Below are 25,121 nucleotides of genomic sequence, written 5' to 3'. Positions count from 1 at the left end.
AGGTAGATTCAGTTACCTGTGTTCTTTGAAAGTTCCACTGTAGCAGTACTGCCTGCACTGTTCTCTCACTCATGTTCCTTCAAGATGAAGTGTCTACTGATTTTGGAAATACAGTTAGTTCAGTGACCCTCACCACTAGAGTCATGATGTTAAAGGGACAATGTCAGCTCTCACAAATGCCCTTGCTGATAACTCCTACTTTACTATCAACAGCTTCCTGAAGACTTTGCTGTGGTGTATGGTGAGGCAGAAGGTGAACTTTCAGTGGGGGGAGTCTTCCTAAGGATTTTCATTGCCCAGCCGGCCTGGGTTTTACGGAAACCAAGAGAATTTCTCATTGCACTGTTGGAAAAGTTTACTGAACTACTGGAGAAGAATAACCCCCATGTAAGATGGTTTTTCTGATTCTGCTCTTTGAATTTACTTAGCAGTTTTAAGCTACTAGTCTTTTAGTATCTGAGTAACTTAGATTCTCATGCTTTCTTACATGATTCTTTTTGGTCTCTTTTCCAGCTCTCTATAAAAGCATGTAGATGTATTTAGGCAACTTCTGAGCATGAGTCAGTGCTTTTAAAATCCCTCAAGCCACAGAACTAGCTTCAGTAGGTCTTAGAGGCTTATTTTGTGATAGAGATGAGGGTTAACTAAGGAAGTGTCTTTAATTATTCCATGACTGACCAACCTGAGAAAATAGCACTTGTTCCATACTGCTTAGAAGTTCTCAGCTATTGACACTTCTCATGTCCTTCTGCAACACTGGTTTCCCATTCTGGTGTAAACTGTGACCTATACAAAGCTGCCACCTAACAATCAGTGGAATGCAGTAGAACTAATGTGTTACAGTTTGAATGAGAACAATGTTCAAGTCAATAACTTAATGATATTACTAGAAATTGTGGTTTAAATGCTGCTCAGACATATCCTGAGTTAATCTTGCAGGGAGGGAGCTGACTTGCACATTGAATATAATGGGCATCTTTGTAATAAGGATGTGGTAGCACTTCGTACAGGCATGCAGGATACAGCAAGTGAACCCTTTAAGGATTCAGGTGGCCAGCCTGAACATCCATCCACACTGTCACGCTTCCAGCGAGCACGTTGGCGCGTGTGCTGCTGTGCACACAGGGGCTGCAGCTGGACACTGGCTTCTCTAGCTACTGGAAATAGTGCTTAGGATTTGTTGCGTGATGTGTGTTCATGAAACTAGTGAATGTCTGCCACTGTGGGAGCTGATCATGTTCTAAACTTCTTGGTTTAGCAATTTCAGAGTAAAGTGACATAATAAAAGCATTAGAGGAAAAAATGCGTGATGCAGAGGAAGTGAGGAACGTTACTGTGATGGTGTGATACGTGAGGCTTTGCTGAGTTATACTTTGTGCTGGTTTTCTGCAGGGGGAAACTTTAGAAACCATTACCACAGCAACTGTGTGCCTGTTCAGCGCCCATCCTCAGCTGGCTGATCAAGTTCCTCCGCTTGGTCATCTTCACAAGATAATCCAAGCTATGAATCACAAGAACAACGCCATTCCTAAAAGTGCCATTCGTGTCATGCACATACTGTCTGACAATGAGGTGAGGAATCCTCTGAGTGCTCAAGGGGGGAGAAAAGCATCACTGGAGTTATTTCTGTTGTTTAGTGCTGTTCCTAGAAGGGCATTATTGTAACAAATACTGAGTGCCAGATGAGCAGGGACTTGCAGCTAATTAATGGGGAGTTGATAAATACACTGAGAAATTGATGGTCTTGGCTGATCATCATAACCATCAAGCTTAGCATAAAATAAAGTACTCTGGTTATTTCTGTCTCTCTGTAGCTTTGTGTTCGAGCAATGGCATCACTAGAGACCATCAGCCCTCTCATGAATGGAATGAAAAAGAGATCAGATATAGTTGGTGTAGCCTGTGAAGCACTTAATCGAATGTTTCAGAAGGAACAAAATGACTTGGTGGCCCAAGTAAGTAGTACATTCTCAGACTGTAAAATACGTGATTATGTTTGGGTATCTAAACTGTTCATAATAACAGAGCTACTGTTCATCTTCAGTGTGCAGGTGGCTTACCAGAAGCCATCTATCTAACATGCTTTCCATGTTGGAGCAGTTGGAAGTCAGTTCTTTCTCCAACATGCAGACCTGTTCAAGGATGTTACCTGAGCAGTGAACCTTAATGCATAAAGAATCACGTTGGCTTGTGTCTGCTGAGAAAGCAGAACAGAGGAATGCCAGCTAATTCAACTGAGCTTACACCTAAACAGAGCAGAACTGCTGGGCAGTTCCTTTGCTTTCTCCTGTCTGTATTTATACAGCTCAGGAAAAACTGGCAAGCCTAAACATGCTTGGTAATAGATAGCTCTTGGCACTCTTGGTTCACACTAACGCAGCAATGTAAAACCTCTGTACGGAACTTCCTAGTCCGTGTTAAGACAACTCCTTTGGGTTTGTGTGCAGGCTCTGAAGGCAGATTTGGTCCCCTACCTTCTAAAGCTGCTTGAAGGGGTTGGTCTTGAGAACCTGGAAAGCCCAGCTGCAACAAAAGCTCAGATTGTTAAAACTCTGAAGTCCATGTCTCGCAGCCTGCAGTATGGAGAACAGGTGAGTACTGACGGGTCCTTCACTGGGCATCACACTGAGCATCCCTTGTTTCATCTTCTGGCTCTCATGTGCATCATTCCACCTAAAACATGAATGTCATGAAACTACAAAATCATTATGGGTTGGAATGTCTCCATCTCTGGTGAGGAAGTCATTGCTTTGATTCATGTGAGGAGTGCTAATAAAAGACAAATCCCAAGCAACTGCAGCAGTGTTTGGGATGTATATTGAAGCAGGTAAAATCTGTCCCAGTAACTGTTCTAGTTCTTGGTGCCTTTCTCTAACCCTCGTGTTGAAAGCTTTCTCAAGAGGAGGGAAACTGGGGATGGGCTTTTCTTCCAGGCTGTCCCTATCTTGCTGTAGTACCGGAAGTGTCCTTTTCTAGCTCACCTCTAGATGCATGGCAACTGCTTGCACAGTTGCTTTTCCTTGTCACCTGAACTAGGGAACAGGGGAGAAAGTCAAGCAACTAAAAGACTTCACATAATGCAGGAGGCTCGTGAAGTTCAGCTGCACAATTCACAGGATAAAACCAGTTGCTACAGTCTCCTTGGAAATGTGTGATGCCACATTGTAGCCTAAACAACTGCTGTGCTGTTTGGCAATGCCTTTGCAATGGTTTGATTCTAGAGAATGGGTTTGTTCCTCTGGAACGTTACAAATGTCATTTGCTCATCTGGTTAATCTCTTCAACAACTGTAGGTAAATGAAATTCTGTCTCGTTCCTCTGTGTGGAGTGCCTTCAAGGATCAGAAACATGACTTGTTCATTTCTGAGACACAAACAGCAGGATACCTCACAGGTTAGTAACCCTTTCCTATTTATGTCCTGCGTTATACCGAACTGTTACTTGTCGTTGACTTTGGAGATACTGTTTATCCTCAGGATCTAGTGCCATCGTGTGGCCTGAACACTCAGTGCTGTAAAAGTACAGTAAGTTTTTAAAACACTTAACAAAAGCCAAACCTTTTTGTGGTTGAGAATGTATTTTCTGGAGTGTCTTTGCTGTACCTACTTGTATAATATCAGTGCAGTGGAGTCTGGACACTGGCAAGTCTTGCCACTACCCTGTAGGGATAAAGCAGAGATGTAATCAGGACTAATGGGTGACTGTATGTTTCCAGGCTTTCTTAGGATCAGTCTATTTGAGTTGTAGAACATGATGTTTTCCAAGGTTTGGGGAAGGAGGAAACTTTCTTCAGAGTCCCTGAGACTCTCTGTATGCACTGTGCCATGTGAATCAGGCTGTGTTAGTGGTAGGTGTGTAGCTGTAGCGTTGGAGCAGTTTGAATGTGAACAGCTCAGGTGTGAGCCCATGTTCCAGTCAGACTCAGAGCACTGGCAGGGCCCCTCTCTGTTGGGGGTGGCCTTGTCCCTGTACACAGAGCTTGTGGCCTATGCCTGAATGCATGCGTGGTGCACCCTGGAGTGCCCTCCTGGTGCCACCAAGCCTGCAATGGCACCCTGGGCTGTCACCTCAGTCCCACAGTGCAGAAGAGCATTGTAGCTGTGCTATGTGTACTGTGCACACACAAAGGATAGCAACTGCTGTGAACATCCTTGCTGGGACTCACACTGTGTGGGCATAATCCTGGAACAGTTAAGTCATAGCAAATCAAGTTCTGGTTCTTCCTTCATTCACATGCAGCACTTGACAGACACATCTTTGACTCTGTTCTGCTGTATCACAGTCCAAAACTTTGCTGTCACAGAGTGTTGCTGTACCTGAAAATACTTTGTGTAATGACATTGTAGCAAGCTTTGTCTAAAGTGGTGCTTCGTACAAACTTCTGACTCCTCAGTGGCTATCAGCTGATGTTCAGTCTTACAAGTCTAGGCTCCCAGCTAAGGTTTGAAAGGCCTTTGTGACAACAGGAACACTTCCCTGTGCCACACAGAACTTTTTCTCTAACCCAATGTAGGAATCTTGGTAAAGCTTTTGAGTGTAACTGAATTACCAAGGTACAAATCAGATGGCCGTAGAGACAGGGAAGGTTCTCTTGAGTGTGTCTTGAGAAGATGAAGCAAGAGCCTTTCAAGTCAGGATTTAGATGTTCTAGAAGCAGATGGTTAGTATTTTGAGAGTAGGTATATGGCAAGACTTTCCACACAGGAAAGACTCAGCACTTCAGCTCTCAACAGGAGTTTTGTGTTTCTTGTACTATTTAATGCTGCTTTCACAAAGAACACTTGAACACTTGATTCGGTTGGAGCTGAATTTAATTGGTATCTCATAAATACTGTAATGAGAAATGTGAAGTGAATGCTGGTGGATTACTGGCCAAGAACTCAAACTCCACCAGATGTTGTTAGGCTTGAGAGTGGGGGCAATACAGCTGTCCAGTTCCTTAAGGCCTGTGCTACATTTCAGTTGCCTAATGTGTAAGTGCTTGCAAATGTAGAATGAAGATGCTGTACAAATGCCAAGTATAGATGGAAACTAAACTAAAAGCTTTATTTGATGGAAACCAAACTACAAGCTCTATTTTTAACCTGCTTTATCTTATATTCTGCCTTATGTCTTGCTTCAAATTGCTTTGCTATTTGCACTTCCCTTGAAACTTCCCTTGCTTATTTCTCTTCCCTCAGGTGTCTCTTCTCCTTCCCTTCTAACTGGCAGCAGTCCCCTTCACCTGAGAAGTGGGCTTTAGATCTGCTCTGCCAGGCAGCTTGCTCACTTCTGTGTAGCTCTCTAAAGCAGGTAGATACCATCTTGCAAACGCACTTGCTGCACTCCAAGTTGTAGCTGCATGTCACAGAACTGTAACAAACGTGTGGGCCCGAACTGCAAAACACTGATAAACGTGCCACCTTCAACACCCAGGAGCATAAAACTAACAAGTGCAGGGGCTGATACTCACTGGTACTACTAAACTTGTGAAGTGTGTTAGGAATCCTCTTGGAAAAAGCTTGAGGGACAAGAGAACTCGTGGAATGTTTGCAGCAGGACATGTAGAAGTGGGTCTGGCCCTGGGCAGATGCTGCTGCTGGGCTGGCAAAGAGAAGTCCCTTCTGAAGTCAGAGAGCTTTTGTTACCATAGACACTGTTTGCTTTGCTCTCTTGCTTGCAGGACAAGTATAGGACTGTTTGCAAGGAGACAAACAACGCTCTGACATTCTGGCTCCAGGCTGTGGTGTGAGGAGGGAGGCTGGGGCATGAAGGGGTAGCAAATCTGGGGGAACTCAGTGAGGATGACTTAAGGGGGGAGCATAAAGGACTCAGCAGAACTTACCATGCTGAATGTCAGCAGAGTGGGCTGAAGGTCTAACACCAAGTTGATAGCTGTATCAATGCAGGAGCATGTTGTGGGTTGGCAGTTTATTAGTTGTTAATCTGGTAAGAGTTGCTGTTGGAACACCTCCTGCTGCAACAGCAGTTGTGGTTGTGTTTGAAAGTTTCTATTCAAGTACATTTTAAACTCTTTAAGTTTCAATGGAGATGGGCTTTGTCTGCAGTGCAAAACTGCCCACCCCTCCAGTTACTGACATCGAGACGTATTGATGGTGAGGAGTTCTGTATCTCCGATAGTTTGTGTATCCCAAGAATGCTGTTCCTCTTCCTAGCTGGAGGCACTAGGAGCTGCCTAGACAAGCACAAGGCAGCTCACTGCACTTCCTGTAACTGCACAGTAGGGCAGCCCTGCAGTGCTGAAGCAGTGGTGGGATGCTAGCCCAAACTCACCTCGCTCCTGCAGTGGGGCCTCCCCTCCTCACTGCCATGTCCACGGTGCAGTGGGATGGAGAGTGGTTGGAGTTCTTCTGGAACTCATTTGGCACATCAGAATAAAAAATGCTGAGCAAGCCTGAGAACGGCCTCCACAAGCTACTCCACTTGGTGGGCTGAGTTAGCCTTAATTCCTGCTATTCCCAGAGTCCAAAGAATCTAAACAGAAGCTCTTACATGTTCTTGTTTAAGGTGTCTGGTTGACTTAAATGATGTGTTTGAGTGTTACCAGAGGGGATAAAGCTGCTCAGTTGCTCGTTGGTTTCAAGGCTCCTCACCAACGCTGTGTTTTCCTCCCGAAAGGCCCTGGAGTCGCTGGTTACCTCACTGCAGGGACGACAGCGTCTGTAATGCCCCACGTACCACCCCCGGTAGACAACGAAGTGGGAGATGGCAGCTAAGGACTGCAGACCCGTGTGAAAGAGGCAAAGGCAGCCTGGCCAGTGATGAGGAACAGCACTTTCCTCCAATGCTCTGAAGTGAACTTTCTGCCTTTCCAAGTGTTTATGACAGTGTTATTCCTTTTTCTAAGACTTGTTTGGTTTTTTTTCTTTAGGGAAAAGTCAGTGATTCTGTCACACTGTAACACAAGGAAGCACTCTGTGGATCAGCTGAAATGGGTACACAAGAAGTTTTTTTTTCTTGTTGTACATAAGCACATTTTGTTCCTTTCTATTTGTTTACAAGACTGTGAATCAAACTTTCCTAGTTTTTATATTTTATGAATTAGCACGACTGGAGTTGAGCTACAGTCTAGAGGAATTGGGCTAAAATCACTTTGACCTCACCGACCCCCACTAAAAGGGCATCCCCTCCTTTTCCCAGTCTGACATGATCACTCCCATTGAACATGACTTGCAAAGGGTTTGTCCCTGCACCGGTTCACTGATGTCCTTAATCATTAACATTCTCTTCTTCCTGAGATCAGACAGCATTAGACATTCGTATGTATAACTGGCTTGACCAAATTGACAGAGCTTCAGCAAAAAACCAACCTTAAAGTTGACGTTATGTAAGAAATTAGTGTAATTGTGAAATGTTCTATACATTATCCAGTATATAAAAACTTTCTATATTGAGTGTACATTATACAGATCATTCATATGTACAGAAAATTTTAAAATAAAGGGAATTAAGAGCCTTGTTAATGCGAGAAAGGTGGTGGGCTTACGAAGCTGTTCTTTGAAGGTGTGGAAAACAAGAGTGGTCAGAGACTTGAACTTTTGAGTATGGCTAAACAGGGCTCCTGGGCATTACCCAGCTTGCGGTAAACTAAATGGGGTGAAACTGCTGCGTCAAAACTGCTTTGCCTGCACTAAAGGGATAAAGAAGTCTGTGGCTCAGAGCAAATAAGGAACTTACTTTAGGGCTGTTAGAAAATAGATTTAATTTAGTGTTAGAAACCCCAGACACATTCTGGTATTTACAAGGCACTCTGCAAGGTTTTAAAAGCAAGCCCCTGATCAGTAAGTGTAATAATTACAAGTAAAGAGTGAGAGAATGTGTATTGCTTCAAGCCATCCCCGCCCATGGCAGGGGATTTGAACTGGATGATCTTAAGGTCCTTTCCAACCCAAACCATTCTATGATTCTATAAGGTAGAACCAAGTTTTTGTATTCAATTTTACCTTAAACCACACTATTGCACTGAACAAAATCCTTCTGAGCCCTTCCTTGGTGCTGACGTTAGATTTTTGCAGTTAGCTTCTTGGACTGCTCAAGCAGTTCCCACCTCGCGATGGTCGAGAGATGAACCTCGTCGGGCCCGTCTGCCAGGCGCAAGGTCCGGATGTAGGCAAACCTGTGGGGAGAGCTGGCTTAGGGGGAGCAGGAGCGCTCAGCACTGTTTGCGCCAGCCAGCCCTGTGACAAGAACTTCTTTGGAAAGGTGATTGCACAGGAGATACTGCAGCAAAGTCTTCCTGGCAGGCTTGAGATGTGTGGGCTGGAAAAAGGGAAGGTTTGCTTCTCCCCAGGGCTGTCAGGGTAAGGCTGAGCTTTAGAAACAGGCCCTCTGTGCTGATACGAACTACTTCAGGTCCAGTGCCAGGTTTTTGTCTTTTTGGAAGGGTAAAGCAATGCAATTGCACTGGACTCGAATTGTAAAACCAAATGGTTTGAGCTTTTTGTAGCTTAATGGCATAACACCATTATTTCAGGCTACCCGAGGTGAAACAGGGGTTATAAAATGATTTTTAAAGGAATGCTTAGAATCTACAGCTGAGGCTCCCTTTACTCACATAAAAGCCAAAGGAAAATCCTGGGAAACTCCCGCTCCTCCACACACTTGGATTGCACAGTCAATCACTTTAAGCACGGCTCGAGGGACAACCACTTTGGTCATGGCTACCTGGAGTTAGAAGGGAACCCACATGATCAGTAACAGTTTCATAATGACATGAAAATGTTTACCTAACCGTTCTGCTGCGATTGGCACCTCGCAGCCCATTCCTCCCCCTGCAGCTTGAACGAGGGCTCTGCCATTCCCTGGGTGAGGTAGAACTGTTTCCAGGCACCCGAACTTCTCATTGTGTTGAGACAGGTAAGAAACACTTGAGCTTCTTTAACTTTTAACAACTTCATCAGATGGATCCCAAAGTTTTTAACTGAGAACATTTTCCAATCTCGTGCCAATCTAAAGCACAGCTCAAGACCATCTGTTTTCAACACAAAGTTAAGCTATGCTTAGCGCTGTGCTTTAGCTTGTGTTTCAGCCAGTTGGATGCACAGCTATTACAGGGACAAGAGCCTGAGGCTGCCAAAAGAAGTTTTACCTCTTTCCTTGCTTTTCTGTTGCCCAGCGCGTCGATCTTGCTGGCTGTTCTCAGTGTGAGCAGCCGAGCCTGTTCTATGCTGAGGCGAGATTCAGCGATCCAGTGGGCAACAACCTCCTGCAGAAAGCAAAGCCAGCAGCAGCCTGTCAATGCTCAGCCTGCCCCAAAGAAGACACCCTCTCCCTCAGCATCCTCTGGTCAGTCACTCAGAGGCATTTGTGTGCAAATTAAAGCTCATTTGATGCATGTCTGAGGTAAAAAGAAAGAATACTCAATGTAAAGAAGTTTTTTTTATGGCAGGAAAGAGGAAAAGGGGGAAAAACTCCAGGGTCTGGCACACCCAGTTCCTGGTCAGACCACTGCCTGCTCGTCCTTTTCCCAAAGCCCCTCCAAGCCTGCTTTTTAGTGCTTTCCTTTACCCACTAGGACTCACAACCTTCTCCCTGTGTAACATGCCTCAGTGTACAGACAGTGGGAGGTGAAAAGGGAGAGGAATCGGTTCTGTTTTGCTTCAGGTACTGGTGGTGGTGTGTCACGCACCCAGGCGCACAGCTGCAGCAGGGCTGATAACTGCCACAACTGTCTGTTCACACTGATGATGATAAATCAGCAGCTCCCCTGATCCAAACGAAGTTACGGCCTTGGCAGCCCTTCCCTGTTCCTCCCAGCTCACTCCCCTCTGCAGCCAACATACCACAGCAAGAACAAACCCTGCTCATGGGATGTTTGTCAATGCAGAAGCTGCCTGGAGCCTCAGCCACATGTTCCTGCCTGCAGTGGGGATGTTGTAGCCGTGAAGGCATGAGCAAACGTGCCACACGTGTCAGTGTGAAGCCTCGTGCCAGCAAAGGTGGTCTGAGCCCAGGTGGAGGGGTTCAGCTACACCCCACTGCCCACAGAAGGGGGGTGACAGCCTCTGTTACCCAAGGCAGCCCTTTAGCACAGGTTCCTCCCAGCTCTAGGGAAGCTCTGCTGCTGCTTTAGGACTTGCCTGCTCTGCATCAACATCAGTTTTACTTTACTGAGCTGCTGAGACATAGAGTGCACCTCATCCAACACATGAACTCTGGGTTATGGTCGTCAATGGAAGTTTGGCGCTGACACAAGTGGAAAAGTGGGTATGTAAGATGATTCCCTCCGGATCGGTACAAACAATTTTCTTTAACCTGTGCCAGACACTAACTCAGTTTCCTCTTTCCGTTGCCCTTGTTTTTTCCAATAGTCATCCTAGCTATTGAAATAGACTGAGGAACACTTGAAATGTGATAAGCAACTACTAAATTCTGATGGTTTCTATAAAAAACAATGTCACCTTTTTATTATGCTCCCTCTCACAAACAGTATTTCAATTCCAGAGCAAGATAAGACCAAAAATCGCAACATGGCCTTGGTTTAGTTTGTACTTTCACAAGTAAGTACAAATAATTGAGCAGAGAAGTAACATTTTTAGTCACATTTAGACCCTTGAGTGTCTCTGGTCACCATGAAGAGAGATGGCTTGGTGATAAATTCACACAAAAATGGTGAATTTGGGTTGCAACTACAGAACCATGAGGTGTACGGCTGAGAAAACCACCTTTCCAAACTGATCAGTGAAAGCAGAAAGATAAAAACCATGGTGCCAAAACCTGTGTTCAAATCCAGCAAAGGATATCCAAGTCATTGCAAGGGGAAATAGAATCAGAGAATCATGGAATGGTTTGGGTTGGAAAGGATCTTAAGATAATCTAGTTCCAACCCCCTGCCACGGGCAGATTTTAGGTTAGTCTTTGAGACAGAAATGAATAATGACTTTAAAGTACACAGGGTTCCTCAGTAAGGAAATTCTTCTGTAGCAGATGGTTTTGTTCCAGAAAGAGTGATCTAACCTGTGCTACCTGGGACAATGCCAGATTTCACTCAAATCCCATAGTTAGTTACTAGTGAAAACTGGGAGCCTCGCAGTGGGATTTTTCCTTTGCCACCTGAGGCACTATGAACAAAAGATCAAGGTTAGGGCACATCTGTTGCAGAGTCCCAAGGTTCTGTGTGGGCAAAACAACGGGTGGTGTCTGGAGCACAGGAACGGGGACACAGAGGGAAGGTGCTTACATGGTGATAGAGTTTCCTGCCGAAGGTCTCCCTCTGCGCTGCGCGCTGGCACATGAGCTGCAGAGCGGTTTCAGCCGCGCCGAGGGACCTCATGCAGTGGTGAATTCGGCCGGGCCCCAGCCGACCCTGAGCGATCTCGAACCCCCTGCCCTCACCTGATGGAAAGAAGAACAGGCACATGCAGATTCCTTGATTCCCTCTTGTGAGCGATCCATGGCTCTGAGCAGAAGCGGCCTCACAGCCCCAGAGCTAGAAGCAAGCTGCTTAGAAGTTTATTTTGCAGAAATCTTGCTTGTTTATGCCAACTAGATCTATGATGGCACACTATTAATAACACTTCCAGCCCACAGGACACTCTAAGATGGTTTCTGAGAGGGTTTGATTTACCTGATTTAAATCAATACATTGAAAAATACATCTATGAGATTCGTATGAGAATCTGGGGGAAGACTTTGAGGTTTCCAGGTCCCAGGGCTGCTCAAGACAGAAAGCTCTTTCAGTGAAATAAAAATAGCAGAGAGGAAATAGAAGAAATCGGGATTTGTAGTCAGTGAGAGGAGCAAAGGAAAGTTCTTCCTGCAGGACGGCACAGAGCTGGCCTGCCCATTCTTTCATTATTGTTCTCAGTTCTGCTGAGGTGGCAGCCACCGGGCATGGATGGCCATGGACTGCAGCAGAATGCTCTTTTCAAAGCCTGTACAGTCTATGAGAACTGGCTTTGGGGAAAGAACTGACAGTTTCTGCTTTGCTCTACTTCAGGGCAGTGGTTTTCGCATGACAGCTACAGCTTCCTTCTATCACCTTACTGCTGTGCAGGAGTTACCCTCAAGCAGCAGGTAGCCTGCTAAAGGAAGAGTGAGCTCCCTCTTGTGTGTGTTTGAGGCCCTGGCTCAAGTGACCACAGCGAATACGGTAACTTACAGTGATGCAGAAAATAGGATTTGGCTCATTGCTGTACAAATTAGAAAGGAATTAACACTGAAACTCACCCAGTATTATATTGGAGATAGGGACTCGCACATCACTGAAGTGGATCTCAAAATGTCCTCCGTGGCTCTCATCTGCAGGGACAGAGAAAACACAACCACAGGGTAAAACAAGGGTAAAAATACAGGCCTTCAATTCCTAACCCTTTTTCTATAGATGCACTTTACTGATTTATTTCATATACAATATTTATTAGTATTGCTGCAGCTTCTGACACTGCTGACAAATTCATACACATATAGCTGATGAATATTGTCACCTACCCATGTAGCCAAACACTGAGAGAGGTCTTATCAGCTTCACCCCTGGCGTGTCCATGGGAACAATAACCATACTGTGCTGCTCGTACCTGACCAAGACCAAATGCACAAGTTAGGATTAGCTTTGAGCCTCCTGCTGTCCCCTCCCTCCATTTCTTTTATTTTCTATCCTCAATTTAGGATAGTCCCATAACGCTGATGTTGAGATCTACGGAGTTATCACTGCCATCCCGCCTGCATGCAGCATGGCACGCATGCTTCAGCACTCCTGCAACCCACACTCAACAAGTAAAAACATACTCCTGGCACTGGAGTGCATCACAACCACTTGTGCAAAAAATACCACTTCTGTCACCTGCAAGTACTTCTGAATCACCCAATTTCCCCACCACCACCGCCCTTCTGTTCTCAAAACACGTTTATCAGCAGCAGCATCTTGGCTTGCCCATAGTTTAGGGAAAAATTCCCCATGTTTAAATTCCTTCAGAATATTTAAGGTCAGTTATTAGTCACACAGAACTGGAGATGACATCCCAGGTCCCTGAATTCACTACACAGCTTTAGCAAGCACAGTACTACATAATCCCCTCCATGAACTTGTGTTCTAAGAGCTCAAGGGATGCCACTGTCTGTACAGCCACCAGAAAAACCATCCTGTAAGTTCCTGTTTACTGCTCAGTGGAACCTGGCTAAATCTCAAGATAACCAGTTGGATTTGGGCTAATCCAACTTTGAGACATAAATGTTCTTGCATTACAAGCTGTGTGATTTTAATGGAACCAGTCACGAAGCATTTTATTCATCACTTGTGTAGGTTTTCGTAAAAGGGATTTTAGTTTGGTAATAAGGGTTGAACAACACTTATTTCAAATAAGAAGAGGGATGTATTACATTTACACATAGAGGAACGGAATGAGAGGTCTGATTAAAGAAAGATGTGCAATGCTCTCTGCTCACACAACTTCACTTAACAAACATCCCATGTTTCAAATGTAATTTTCTGTACCTAAAGATAACTATGTGGAAAATCTTAGTAGATAACTGCGGGTCTCTGATGTGCTGCTTGTGGCTTCCATGAGCAGGGAAGCAATGAAAAGTTTGGGGTTTGTTATCATTTAGGCAAGCAGTTCTTCCTCTTGGTAATTGTTTTATATGAAATAAATCGTAAGCCAGAGATAGCTGTTGGTTGAAGAACTGATGCAAACTAACGTGACTAAGGTAAAGGCAGTGAACCCTCCCAAATTCATCAGTGCAGTCTGTGTTAGCTGCACAAACAGCAGAGCTAGTGCAGAGCACCCACTGCAAGCAGGGAGCAGTGAAAGGCTGGGAGGCTTCGGTCAGCAGGAGCTGAAGCAAAACAGGAGCTTGGGCACAACAGGCACATGCACAGGTTTAAACCCCTCCTGTAATTCATGAGCACCTGCAGCTGACGGAGGCAATCAGTGGTATTTCACTTGAAGTTTTTACTTCAAGTAAGTAGTGACTCCTCCAGGAAACAAGTTTTGGGTAACTCTTTGAGTGTCCTCAGAATCCTTACCTGGATGCTGAGGGGTTTCTGGTTTTGCCCATTACAATTGCCACTTTGCAGTTTGGGTTCCCAGCACCTTAAGAAAAGTCACAAACACAAAACCGGTCTTCAATATAAAAATCTCAATGTAGACTTAAGTAAAGTTTCATACAAATACGTCTGACTCCCTTCCTTTCGTGATACAGGAGCAAAGGCATGCAATGTACTTTGGTGTTTATGCTCCAAGTAATCAGACTGAAACAAAATACATCTTATTGCTTAACACATAAAAGGGAGTTGACTTGGAAGGGGAACAATGAAAAGCCAAACATCCAAACCCTCCAGGATCCAGCTCCATCATCTTTTCCTATGAAAAGAGAACAAGAAGGTACTTGAAATGAAGACTAATTACTTCTGTCTCTATTAGAGCTAGGCAAGTAAGCGTGATACAAAAGCAGACCTCAAGGTGAGATGCAGCCATTTCAAAAGTAAAACTTCTTCTTAAAGCTCTAAAGACTGGAGGATCTGTGTGGGACCACATTATAACCAAATCACATAAATAAGGCTATCAAAGGGTTGCCACAAGGACTTGGCTACTACTTCAGCATAACTTCTCTGGCATGAAGGTTTTTTCCCCCTTTATGATGATTTTAGTTTGCACTTCAAAGAAAGATCTGAGTGGAAATCATTACCTGAACATAATCTCTTAGCATTTCAAGCCATTGAAAACGTTATTTGAATGTCTTTGTAGCATAAAGCTAGCATTTTAATGTACACATCCTAAAGCAGATTCTACCATTAATTAAAATGGCATCTTATTTCTAAGAGCCTTAATCCTCACTATATTTCTTGAAAGGTTTCTTAGTACCAAGGCATGCTCTCATTCCTTTCAAAGTCTCACAAAGACAATAAAGCAGGGAAAAGGGGGCTCGGTTATACCTGATGTATATAACAACCAGTGAGTGTTTTATTGCTATCTCAATACAGATGACAAGCTTTGCACAGATTTAATTCAAGATTCAATCTGCACCAGCTCAGTTTGTTTTGAGGTCGGAAACAAAGACTTTTAGCTTCTCTGGCAGCTGTTATCACAAGGTTTGGGTGCCTCTGGTCTAGACAATAAACTCACCTGGCTACTGAGCTACTTCCTCCTCAGAACAGCCACTGTGATGGCCAGGAAGTGGGAGATTTATCTCATTCTGATAAACACTGCCTGTTCTGAGGGCCAGGCTGCTGGCTGTTTACTTTCCTCTTCTGCAGCATGCTATTCAGTCATTGTTTCTAAAGTGGGGCTGTATTTGTGGCCCATGAGCTGTACAATGCAAGTAACCTAAAATAGCTGAGAGAAAAGCTGGGGGGGGAGGGAAATAAACCAGCTTGGTTTAAAATATGGTAGATCTAAACCAGTTGGCTCATATGGGTCACTGCAAAAAGCAGGTGACCAACCCCAAAAGAACACAAGATATGCTTTGCAATGCACTGCCCTGCAAAGAGAAATGCTACACTCTTAAGGGGTATTTGACTCTTCTTTTGCACAGAAGATAAAGAATTGCCCAAGTGGTGTTTTCTAAAGCACGTTTATCTTGAAGGGAGGTTTACCACAAAGGATATTTTGACTTTTTGGAGTCTCTTTAAGAACTGTTTTGTAAATAACCCTCAAGTCACATCCTGCTTCAAAAAAAGGCAAATTTTACCACAGTGTATGAACTAAATCAGAAGCAGCTTTCATGTTGAACTTGGTGACAAGTTCACCGAGAGCCAGACATCTAGTTAGATGCTCTAAATCATTAGTACAAGTTTCTGGAGGGCACATGAATACCTCTGTTTCATGTGTGCTTTTTCCCATCTGAACACAGCCAGGTAGGCACATTCCTGGCCTTTCCACTCCTTAGAGTCTGAAGTCTTGAAAACCTAAAACAAATTTTATGCAACTTTGACCCATAAATGCCAGAAGGAAGTTCTGCTCCAACACTCTAACTGAAAGACTCCAGTGCTTTGGAAGAAACGCAGAGTGTCTGGGTGGAATAAACCTCTCATTTGTAAATGGCATTTTTACATTACTCACAGAATTCAAAGCAGCTGCTGGAGGTTGGGGGAAGAGTCAGAGAAGCCTGTTGTTTTGGCAAGAGTTAGAAATAGTTTTGCAAGAAACTCACAATTGAACAAATAAAACCAGTAGAGCTTTTAGAAGGTCAGGCTTTTTGAAGCCTATTTCCATATTGATAAGCTTTTAAATAAGCTTTTTCATACATACATCTGCACAACCTGTCCAAAACATTTAAACCACAATGATGCTACACTGGAACACATCATTAACTAATGCATGATGTTATTTAACTCCTCATGGCACTCACACAGGCAAAGACAACGATACTCTAAAATGTGCTTAGAGGGTTGATCCCAATCCTGTCAGAAGCCTAATCTTTGCTATCAATCAGGGGTGTAACATGCTTAGGACTACTGACCTTCCAACAATCAATTCATTCAGGTTCTTTCTGGTTCAGAGTACTAAATGTGGCACAGACACGGACAGTACAACCTTTACTTAAAGAAGCTGCCATATAACCCTGTTTCAGAAGCCAAGAGCACTTAATTCTTGCATTCTAGTTACCAATTTTTCAGTGTCCAGTCTTTGAATTATTGGCTAAGATGACTTAGGCAAGATAATCTACTACTTGAATGCCCCGAGTACCTATGACTCTTGCCATGCTGGCTGGTGCACCGGTGAGCCTGGTGGGTTACCTCTCTCTGCTAAAGATCAGGGGCCTGTGGTGGCATTACAGACTTGTCAGCTTCCTTGGAAGGCAACTGGTAACCACGTGTTCTGGACTCTCCTACAAGAAGAAACTGGACTGCGTAGGATGGATGGAAGCACGGTGTTGATTGGTGCAATATGGAGACCTTCCAATGGAGAAAAGGGGACCCCCAAGAGCAGGCAGTAATTTCTATTCACTAGCACAATGTATTCCATAGTTCTATCTCATCATCTCCAGATAACTGGAGAAGCTGGGCTGCTGGGCATCGGGTTCACATATGGCTGCAACCAGTACAGAGACAATGCTGGGGTTGTGCTATTCAGCAAGGTTACACAGTCCCATCACTGAATGTGGCTGCTAGTTGTTCCCAGCTCGAGCTCACAGTCTCATATGGTGCCAGTGAGAGCAGCTGCTGAGTTCTGGAATGGTTTTTTCCTCACCTTCATCCCACTTTCACATAGCCACAAGTGCTTCTTAGTTAAACAAGATGCACTGGCATTTTGCATTCACTCTTACTAAATATCTTTTGTTATGTTGGGTCTATAGGGCTGTACTGAAATGTAACGGTAACAAACAGCACAGGATTTACATGAACTGCCTTCCTACAGCCTGCCCACAGGACCCCTTAGGAACTGGTAACATAACATTCTTTTCTGCCGGCAACACACACAGATATTTCCTTGGAAGCTTTCACATTTCTCACCTGACCTTGTTGGGGACCGTATTGAGAGAAAGCCTATTCAGAACTGAGAGATTCACTTACTTTAAAGAGAGACAGCTCAGGCTTCTAAGCACAACATGACTTGTGAGAAGCAGACGTGCTGGAAGCAACCCAAGTGTCTTATCTGCAACTGTAAGGAACACTTGTGAAGCACTGAGAGAACTCAAGATGAAAACATTGTGTCCTTGCTCGTGGCAGGGGGTTGGAACTGGATGATCTTAAAGGTCCTTTCTAACCCAAACCAGCCTGTGATTCTATGAAATATGCACAAATGTGGCAGCACTTTCTCTAGACACCAATTCCTCTCTCAACCTATTTTAATTTCTTGTTGTGAATGCAAATTCAGCCAGAAGTATGTGGAAAACATCTGCCCATTGCATTCTTAGCTGCCCATTTTGAAGGAGCTTCCCTCTCAGATACTGAAGCACAGACAGATGGCCAATCCAGCTGTGGCAGGTGTGACAATTTAGTCAGCGTGCCAAAAGCAAAACCTGACCTCTGGCCACCTCAAAATCTCTGTTATTTGGCTTCAATATTGCATTTACTGGAACTCAGTACACTGCTACAGGATACAGGATGATTCCAGCAAAGTAAAAGGTCCAGAAGATCATGGAAGGCTTCTGACACTGCACAACATATTCTTGCACAAGAGACTAATTTGAAGCTGTAGAGATTGTGGAAATTGAAGCAAAATCCAATCAGTTTCTGAATTCTTAACACAGGTAAGTCCATGCCTCGGTGCAGAAATGCTGATACCTGCATATAAACTGCAGAATTTCTCCATCTTCTCTTTCCTGTCCAAGTTTTGACTCTATAATGCAGACAGCCCACTGCAAGTGGGAGAAACCTCATAGATGGGATAACATCTTTCTGGTTTTCTTCTTTAGTATCTGGCTGGCTTGCAGTTTCCATAGACATATTGCCAAACACTAACTTGATCATGAGTCTGACTGGTAACATCCAAGTCCCTGACAACTCTCCCACAGGGTCCAGGGTATCTGCTTATACTGTGCTTGACAAGTTACAACTTGCTTTCGCATCTTTTCCCTATCATGTTCCTGGTTTTGTTTGGTATCACATACTGAAAGAGCAACCTCCTCCACCTCACAAAAAGCAAACTCATCTTTCTATTGTATCCTCTAAAATGTTACTTAAAAGGATAATATAAAGATCCCTTAAAGCCTTATATAGGCAGCCATCAAAACTGAAGGGAAGAATGTAGTGACTCCCTACAGGTAACTCTGCCCCAGACAGACCTCCCCCTGTTTCTCTACTTTTCACCTGTTAAATGTGTGACTTGATAAAAGCCTTTTGACGATATAAAAACAAACCCAACAAACGTTTGGATTTTCAGGAATAAACCAACCAACACCACAGTGAACACAGTGAAATAGTAAGAGAGTCATGACCTTTCAAAGAACACTCACGTTCCGGTTGGAACGTAGGAAATACAAGTGTTCACATGAGAAGAGTTTCCAGGAAAGCAGTCAGAATGAAAGCGCAACTGCCTTCCAGCGGAGGGTGTGGTGCTGGAACACAACATGCAGTGTCAGAGCAATTCAGACCATTTCACTGAAGCACATCTCACTCGCAGTACCTGCTGCTAGTCTGCTGACAAAACAAGGTTAGTTTTGCTTTATTATTCACTGCTCTGTATATTAAGTGTGATATACCTATCTTGTTTACCTAGAGAAGAGCTAGGATTTACTTAGTTAAGTTGGCTTTACAGAGAGAGGTCATTTCACTAAGGTACATGCTCATTTCCAGTCTTACAGTTAGAATTGTTAGAATGGAATGCTGCTTGATTCACTGAAGAAAAAAAAAGCTGTCTGTTTAAACTGGGGATATGAACTTAATTCAATGTGTAGACATACAATCCCCTGTGAAGTTTAAACACACAGAAACAATGAATTATTATCTAACTGGAAGGCTGGAATAATTCTGCAAGAAAACACGCAAAGCTGCCTGTTAATATATCTATTAATGTACTTCCTAGAGAACAGGACTTGGTAACAACAGCTTATGAGCTGTTTGGGTATTTGTGGGTGGTTCTGTACGTGACAAGATTCTTTCCTGTGCATAACATCCTGAGAAGTCTCCAGCTGTAAAATGCAACGTACCCACAGCAATTTGATTCTTAAGGAATTCCATGTGGGAATAAGGTGGCTCGCTGTGTGGGATGGAGACTAAACTAAGCTTATTCCACCACTGCTCAGCACCTGATTCCTATGGCACTGCTGTGCTTTCTGTAACGGGCATATATACGTGTGCCTGAGAAACAACGTTAACAGGAATGATAAATATGATAACGTATGTTAGCCAAAACATGTTTTTCAGGGGAAAATATCAACTGTTGCATTTTAGATTAGATAACTTAGTTTCTGTCAAAATCCCAGGTCAGATAAAAGCCTGTCAGGCAGCAGCATGTTCCTTGTCACAGCTAAACTGCTTTGTGATACGCAGCTGTCTAGAAGTTTGCACTTAAATGTTTAGTGTTTTGCTTTCAAGCCGATTTGCCAGTGGTCCAATTTGATTAAGCTTTCCCAGATGGGTTCTGTAATAGTGTTTTAGACCAAAACCAAACCTTTAATCTTGGCTAAGTGGCTTAAACATTCCCTGCAGCAGTTTCTCGTCTGATAGATTTACTGCTGATGTCTGAATCTCTCCTCCGAGTACCATAAAGCTGCAAAAGATTACCCCTGCTGAAAAATCCAGCTTGTTAGGCATAGAATAGACATCCCTTGCCCAAGTCATGAATTTTTCCTTTCCACACACCTTATTAGGCAACAGTAAATGACAGATTACAGGACTTAAAATAGGAGTAATCATTGTTTAAAGTTTATCTAAGGAAGTGTTTTGAAATGCTAACAAAATAATCCAACAGCCATTAAAGATGAAGCCAAACCAAGTAGTTAATTTCTGACAGATGCTAAAAAAATTAGACAGTATTTTCAGCGCGGGAAAAAAAATCAAGCAAAACCAGAAATTATCCATTTCTCTCTATTTAATTGGTCTGTATCCCTGACTGTGAGCTCAATCAGTAACTTATTTTTCCTGGTTAGACACAATAGATGAAAAAAAATTTGAAGAGATACTGTTTATACCAAAGGTTTGCCAACCCTTCATTTAAAACTGGTCTCAAAACCAGAAATGGTATTTGGAGATTTTTCAAGCTTGAAAAAGCCAAATTATAGCTTTCAGTAACAATGACCTGAAATTCTGAAGTGCTGCGGAGGATGAGAAGGGAAGATGTGCCTTTCATTCTCAGCTCCTTTTTGCTACTGCTCTTACGAAATCTTAATCCCATTTATCCAAAGAAAACAAGGCACTGCAGGACTGTAGTTTACAATGGAAAGAATTTCAGCAAATTAGTCAATGAATGCAATTACAGGAAAAGATGAAAATATTGTAGGACATGACTTGCTTGAGACATAATCATACAAACACTTAAACTTCAGCCCCAAACTGGCACTGAGAACACAGCCTTGGTGTTTACACAGTAAATCTGTCATAAGATAGTACTTAGAAAAGCACCAGAGCTTCTGAGCTGTTTGGGTACTTAAGGGCAGTTTTGTATGAGATAAGATTCCTTTCTTGTCATAACATCCTGAGAAGTCTCCAGCTGGAAGATGCAGCATACCCACAGCAGTTTGATTCTGGAAGGAATTCCTTGCGGGCATGGCTCACTCTGTGTGGGATGGAGACTAAACTAAACTTGTTCTACTGCTCTTTAGCAACCAACACCACTGCTGCGCTTTATGTAATGGGCATATATACATATGTACGCCTGAGACACATATGCATACATGCCCACTCTCCCTATATTGTACGCATATCCCAAATTTGCCAAAATTTATGATAGTAGGCGCAGAATCCTACTGCTTTCCTCTCAGCTTTAATCTGTTAGTATTTCCTATCCACTCCATTGTAATAGCATTTACAGCCTTCAACTGGTACTCAGCTTTGCCGAGGCTATAAAGAGGAAGGTGTAATTTCAACCCTGTAAAGGTACAAACAGATTTATTTTGCAGTGCAATATTGCCAAACACAGCTGAGTCAGTGCAGTTTAAGCAATGATGGCTCTTCAACTGAAATGTGGAAACCAGTGAGGTGCACTCAAAGCACCCTGCAATTGCAAATGCTAAGTTTCATGAAAGCATTTCAGTTGAATCCATTTTACTTTGTATTGCACAGACAGACGGACTCATAGAATCCCAGAATGGTTTAGGGTTGGAAAGGACCTTAAGATCATCCAATTCCAAACCCCCTGCCATGGGCAGGGACACCTTCCACTAGACCATGTCGCCCAAGGCCCTGTCCAACCTGGCCTTGAACACTGCCAGGGACGGGGCAGCCACAGCTCCTCTGGGCACCCTGTGCCAGCACCTCAGCACCCTCACAGGGAAGAACTTCTGCCTTAGATCTAACCTGGACATACCCTGTTTCAGTTTGAACCCATCACCCCTTGTCCTATCGCTACAGTCCCTGATGAAGAGTCCCTCTCCAGCATCCTTGTAGCCCCCTTCAGACACTGGAAGCTGCATGTAGACAGTTACCCTATTTCGTGCCTCCATCACGGTTTAGCTCTACTTTGATTATTCACAAAAGTACTCTCAATATCCAACTTCTTTAAACTTGAACCAGGGGTTCTTTAACTTCTTTAAACCCTGAGTAAGGGGGTTAGGCTTCAACAGAAATTTTAAAATGTAAACCCAGTGTTATTTCTTTGGTGTTCCCTTCCTCCTCCCTTCCCCTCCTTTGTTTGTGTGTGTCTTGTAGCTCTGCCATGGGCTGGGATCTGAATAACTCAACTGATTACTGGATGGAGGATGAGGAGGATGATCTCAACTCGGTTATAGATTACAATACCTATGAGCATCTCTGTGAAAAAAGTGATGTGAGAAACTTCAGTAAAGTATTCCTCCCCGTGTTCTATGCATTGGCTTTCACTCTTGGAGTTGCTGGAAATTCATTAGTGGTTGCCATTTATGCCTATTGCAAGAAACCGAAGACCAAGACAGATGTGTACATCATGCACCTGGCCATTGCGGATCTGCTCTTGCTCTTTACACTCCCCTTCTGGGCTGCAAATGCAGTGCAGGGATGGGAACTTGGAAACTCAATGTGCAAGCTTGCTTCTTCTCTGTACACCATGAATTTCAGCTCTAGCATGCTGTTCCTGGCCTGTATCAGTGTGGATAGATACAAGGCCACTTCTGAATCCCGGGGTCACAGAAGAATTGGTCAACACTGCAGCGTTACCTGCATCTGTGTCTGGCTGACTGCCATTTTCCTCAGTATCCCTGAACTGATATTTAATCAAGTCAAGAAACACAATGACAGGAATGAATGCCTTCCTGTATTTCCAATGAACATGGAAACACTCTTAAAAGCAACCATTCAAATCCTGGAAATTATCCTGGAATTTCTGCTTCCTTTCCTAATAATGCTGGTCTGCTATTCAGCTACTGCCCGAGCAATATTTAGATCTGCAAGTGCTAAAAAGTCTCGACCTTTCATGGTCCTGCTGGCCGTAGTGGCTACTTTCATCATTACCCAGCTACCTTACAACATTGTCAAGTTCTGGCGAGCCACAGATATCATCTACATGTTGATCACTGACTGTGATACAAGTAAAACCATAGACGTTGCACTCCAGGTCACCAAGAGCATAGCTTTGTTCCACACCTGCCTGAATCCTCTTCTCTATGCCTTTCTGGGAGCCTCTTTTAAAATGCACGTTATGAAAATTGCAAAAAATTATGGATATTGGAGAAGACAACAACAGAATGGAAGACCTGAAGAGATTTCTATGAATTATGAAGACCATGCTGAAGAAACAACTAGTTTCACTATATAGACTCTCCACTACTTTCCTGATCTTATGTAACCAAGGGAATTATTTACTAATATTAATTATAATAATATTAGTTACTAATATTGTTATACAAGGGTATTGTTTCAGCAGCTGTTTCTCTGCAAGTCAACTTTCAGATGACTTTCTGAACCTGCAGACTAGCCAAGACTCTACAGAGCAGCTCAAAGTAGAACATGTTGATCAAAATGAAGCATCAGGCAAGAACTAAATACTGAAAGTTCTAGAAACAACTGGAGAATCAAGCTAGAGAATGAACAACCTGCACATGTCTAAATATCTAATTAAACCAGAAACCATCAGCAATAAAGCAGCAGTATAGGAACATTTGTACCAAAAGTTAATAATCTTGTGTTTCTCCAAGTGTTTTGTAAAACAGAGGGAACATTTGCCTAATAAATCAGCTCCATTTTTTTCCTCAGCTCTCATTCCATAGATAGCCTTGCAGCTTGAATTGAGGTCTAAGTTCATGGCTGAGAATTGGGAAGGGGAGACATTCTCTGTGTGTTTCTATATGTGCATAGTCACAACAACATCCTCCACAAAACCCAGTAACTACCAAAACTAACCTGTCGTGTCTCTTTTTCTGCTCACCCTAAACTTCCACAAGGCCAGTGCCCTATGAGAGGCACGTTTTAGATCTCTGTAAATGCCAAAGCAGTGCAGTCAAAACATTAGCACAAATGTAAGCAAAAGTGAAGTTAATCTTCAGATACAGGGCCTGGAATTTCTAGTCAGACTTCGTAAAATGAATCAAACACTGCCATAACTGTATCTACTAAAAGAGATGAAGATACAATAAAATCAAAGAACCCAGAAAGTGCACTGCCTTTCATTTCTTCATATATGTTTGTTTTGGTTTAGTGGGCATTGACATCGCTCATCATAGTCATTTATCAACCAGCAAAGGCTCAAGGCCTTGCTTGATGGATGAGAGAGGTTCTGACTCCATACGGAGCTCATTGGTTAGTGGGATTTAGTTTTTCCATGGAGAGTTTCCAAAGCTGTCCCTCGCCACAGTGCTGGCTTGGATTCCAGGAAAACAGCCGTTTTCCATGAGTCTCTGGAAGCATTTCAAATATATTGACATATTAGCTTTCAAAATGAAGAGAGTGGTATTACAGCATACAGTCCCTGTCTTCAAACATCCCATGGGCTCTGACAACATGCCTGAGCTATGGATTACAAAAGCCAACAAGAATCTCTCATTTTTAGACACTGTTCCTAGTTACAAAATTAGGGAGTGGAAGAAAAAAGCTCTGAAATGACAAAGAAACAACAGTAGCATAAACAAGACATGAGCCTCTTCTCTCTGTTTGGATGAGAAAAGCTAACAGAATTTGTGCCCAGTGTTTTGCGAAATCCTAGGGTGTGAACAGATAAGTCAGAAGTACTTGGCAGATGGTCTACACATACACAATGAGCCTGATATATTTAAGCCAGGGTTAATATATTTAGGGTTAGGGTTTTACTGGATTTACTGTAGACAGGCAGAGCATAGGAAGAAACGCCGGTTCTTCCACAAGGCAACCAACTCCTTGCATGTGTGATATATGACTTGTCTTCACAAATAGAGTGGCTGCAGCCAGAATGACATTGTGACCAATGCCAAAAAACAAACCCACCCAAAATAATCCTTAAAAATCAACTGGGCAGAAAAGGAGCCTAAGACAGAGCTACGTGTATGTGTTTCTTAAACTTCTTGAAACTGCAGTGCCCTGTATGTGTCTTTATAGATAAACCATGCTTACTCTCTTATGTTCACTCTCCTTTTTATAATTCATGTAACTAATTTTATGAATAATATTTTGTGTGTGTGACCTCCTACAAACTTTG

At 43.3% G+C, this 25,121-nt stretch overlaps 3 protein-coding genes across 12 annotated transcripts in view; 2 read left to right on the top strand and 1 right to left on the bottom strand.

The window, feature by feature from the left end:
- Window positions 1-7,465, top strand: part of DNAJC13 (DnaJ heat shock protein family (Hsp40) member C13) — a 55,093-nt gene extending 47,628 nt beyond the window's left edge. For 3 of the 4 annotated variants that reach the window (XM_030509680.1, XM_030509661.1, XM_030509670.1), the window contains 6 exons: window positions 214-387; window positions 1,393-1,572; window positions 1,815-1,955; window positions 2,448-2,591; window positions 3,294-3,393; window positions 6,619-7,465. In XM_030509680.1, coding sequence (XP_030365540.1) covers window positions 214-387; window positions 1,393-1,572; window positions 1,815-1,955; window positions 2,448-2,591; window positions 3,294-3,393; window positions 6,619-6,716 — 837 coding nt within the window. In that variant the 3' untranslated portion in view covers window positions 6,717-7,465. Of the gene's footprint in view, window positions 1-213; window positions 388-1,392; window positions 1,573-1,814; window positions 1,956-2,447; window positions 2,592-3,293; window positions 3,394-5,180; window positions 5,293-6,618 lie in introns of all 4 variants that reach the window. The other variant, XR_003994774.1, reaches the window with a different exon arrangement.
- ACAD11 (acyl-CoA dehydrogenase family member 11) overlaps window positions 1-25,121 on the bottom strand; it is a 50,320-nt gene that overhangs the window by 11,803 nt on the left and 13,396 nt on the right. For 2 of the 5 annotated variants that reach the window (XR_003994779.1, XR_003994778.1), the window contains exons 14-20: window positions 13,964-14,030; window positions 12,430-12,515; window positions 12,169-12,240; window positions 11,180-11,334; window positions 9,089-9,205; window positions 8,555-8,664; window positions 7,944-8,116 (exon numbers count right to left, since the gene is read on the bottom strand). Coding sequence is in view for 2 of the 5 variants with exons in the window: in XM_030509695.1 (XP_030365555.1) it covers window positions 8,002-8,116; window positions 8,555-8,664; window positions 9,089-9,205; window positions 11,180-11,334; window positions 12,169-12,240; window positions 12,430-12,515; window positions 13,964-14,030 (722 nt within the window). In the remaining 3 variants the exon portion in view is untranslated. Of the gene's footprint in view, window positions 1-7,323; window positions 8,117-8,554; window positions 8,673-8,809; window positions 8,839-9,088; window positions 9,206-11,179; window positions 11,335-12,168; window positions 12,241-12,429; window positions 12,516-13,963; window positions 14,031-25,121 lie in introns of those variants that run through there. The other 3 variants (XR_003994781.1, XM_030509695.1, XM_030509712.1) reach the window with 3 other exon arrangements.
- Window positions 17,713-24,534, top strand: ACKR4 (atypical chemokine receptor 4). 3 transcript variants are annotated; one of them, XM_030509747.2, is made up of 3 exons: window positions 17,713-18,132; window positions 18,765-19,034; window positions 22,190-24,534. In XM_030509747.2, the coding sequence occupies exon 3, from the start codon at window positions 22,197-22,199 to the stop codon at window positions 23,268-23,270; it is 1,074 nt and encodes a 357-aa protein (XP_030365607.1). In that variant the 5' UTR covers window positions 17,713-18,132; window positions 18,765-19,034; window positions 22,190-22,196; the 3' UTR covers window positions 23,271-24,534. The 3 variants fall into 3 exon arrangements, with proteins under 3 accessions (XP_030365607.1, XP_030365588.1, XP_030365598.1); XM_030509728.2 differs by lacking the exons at window positions 17,713-18,132; window positions 18,765-19,034 and adding an exon at window positions 19,416-19,720; XM_030509738.2 differs by lacking the exons at window positions 17,713-18,132; window positions 18,765-19,034 and adding an exon at window positions 19,416-19,957.

Source organism: Strigops habroptila, chromosome 1 (genome assembly GCF_004027225.2).
Source record: "Strigops habroptila isolate Jane chromosome 1, bStrHab1.2.pri, whole genome shotgun sequence".
NCBI classification, from domain to species: Eukaryota; Metazoa; Chordata; class Aves; order Psittaciformes; family Psittacidae; genus Strigops; species Strigops habroptila.
This window is presented reverse-complemented; position numbering and strand designations above follow the sequence as displayed.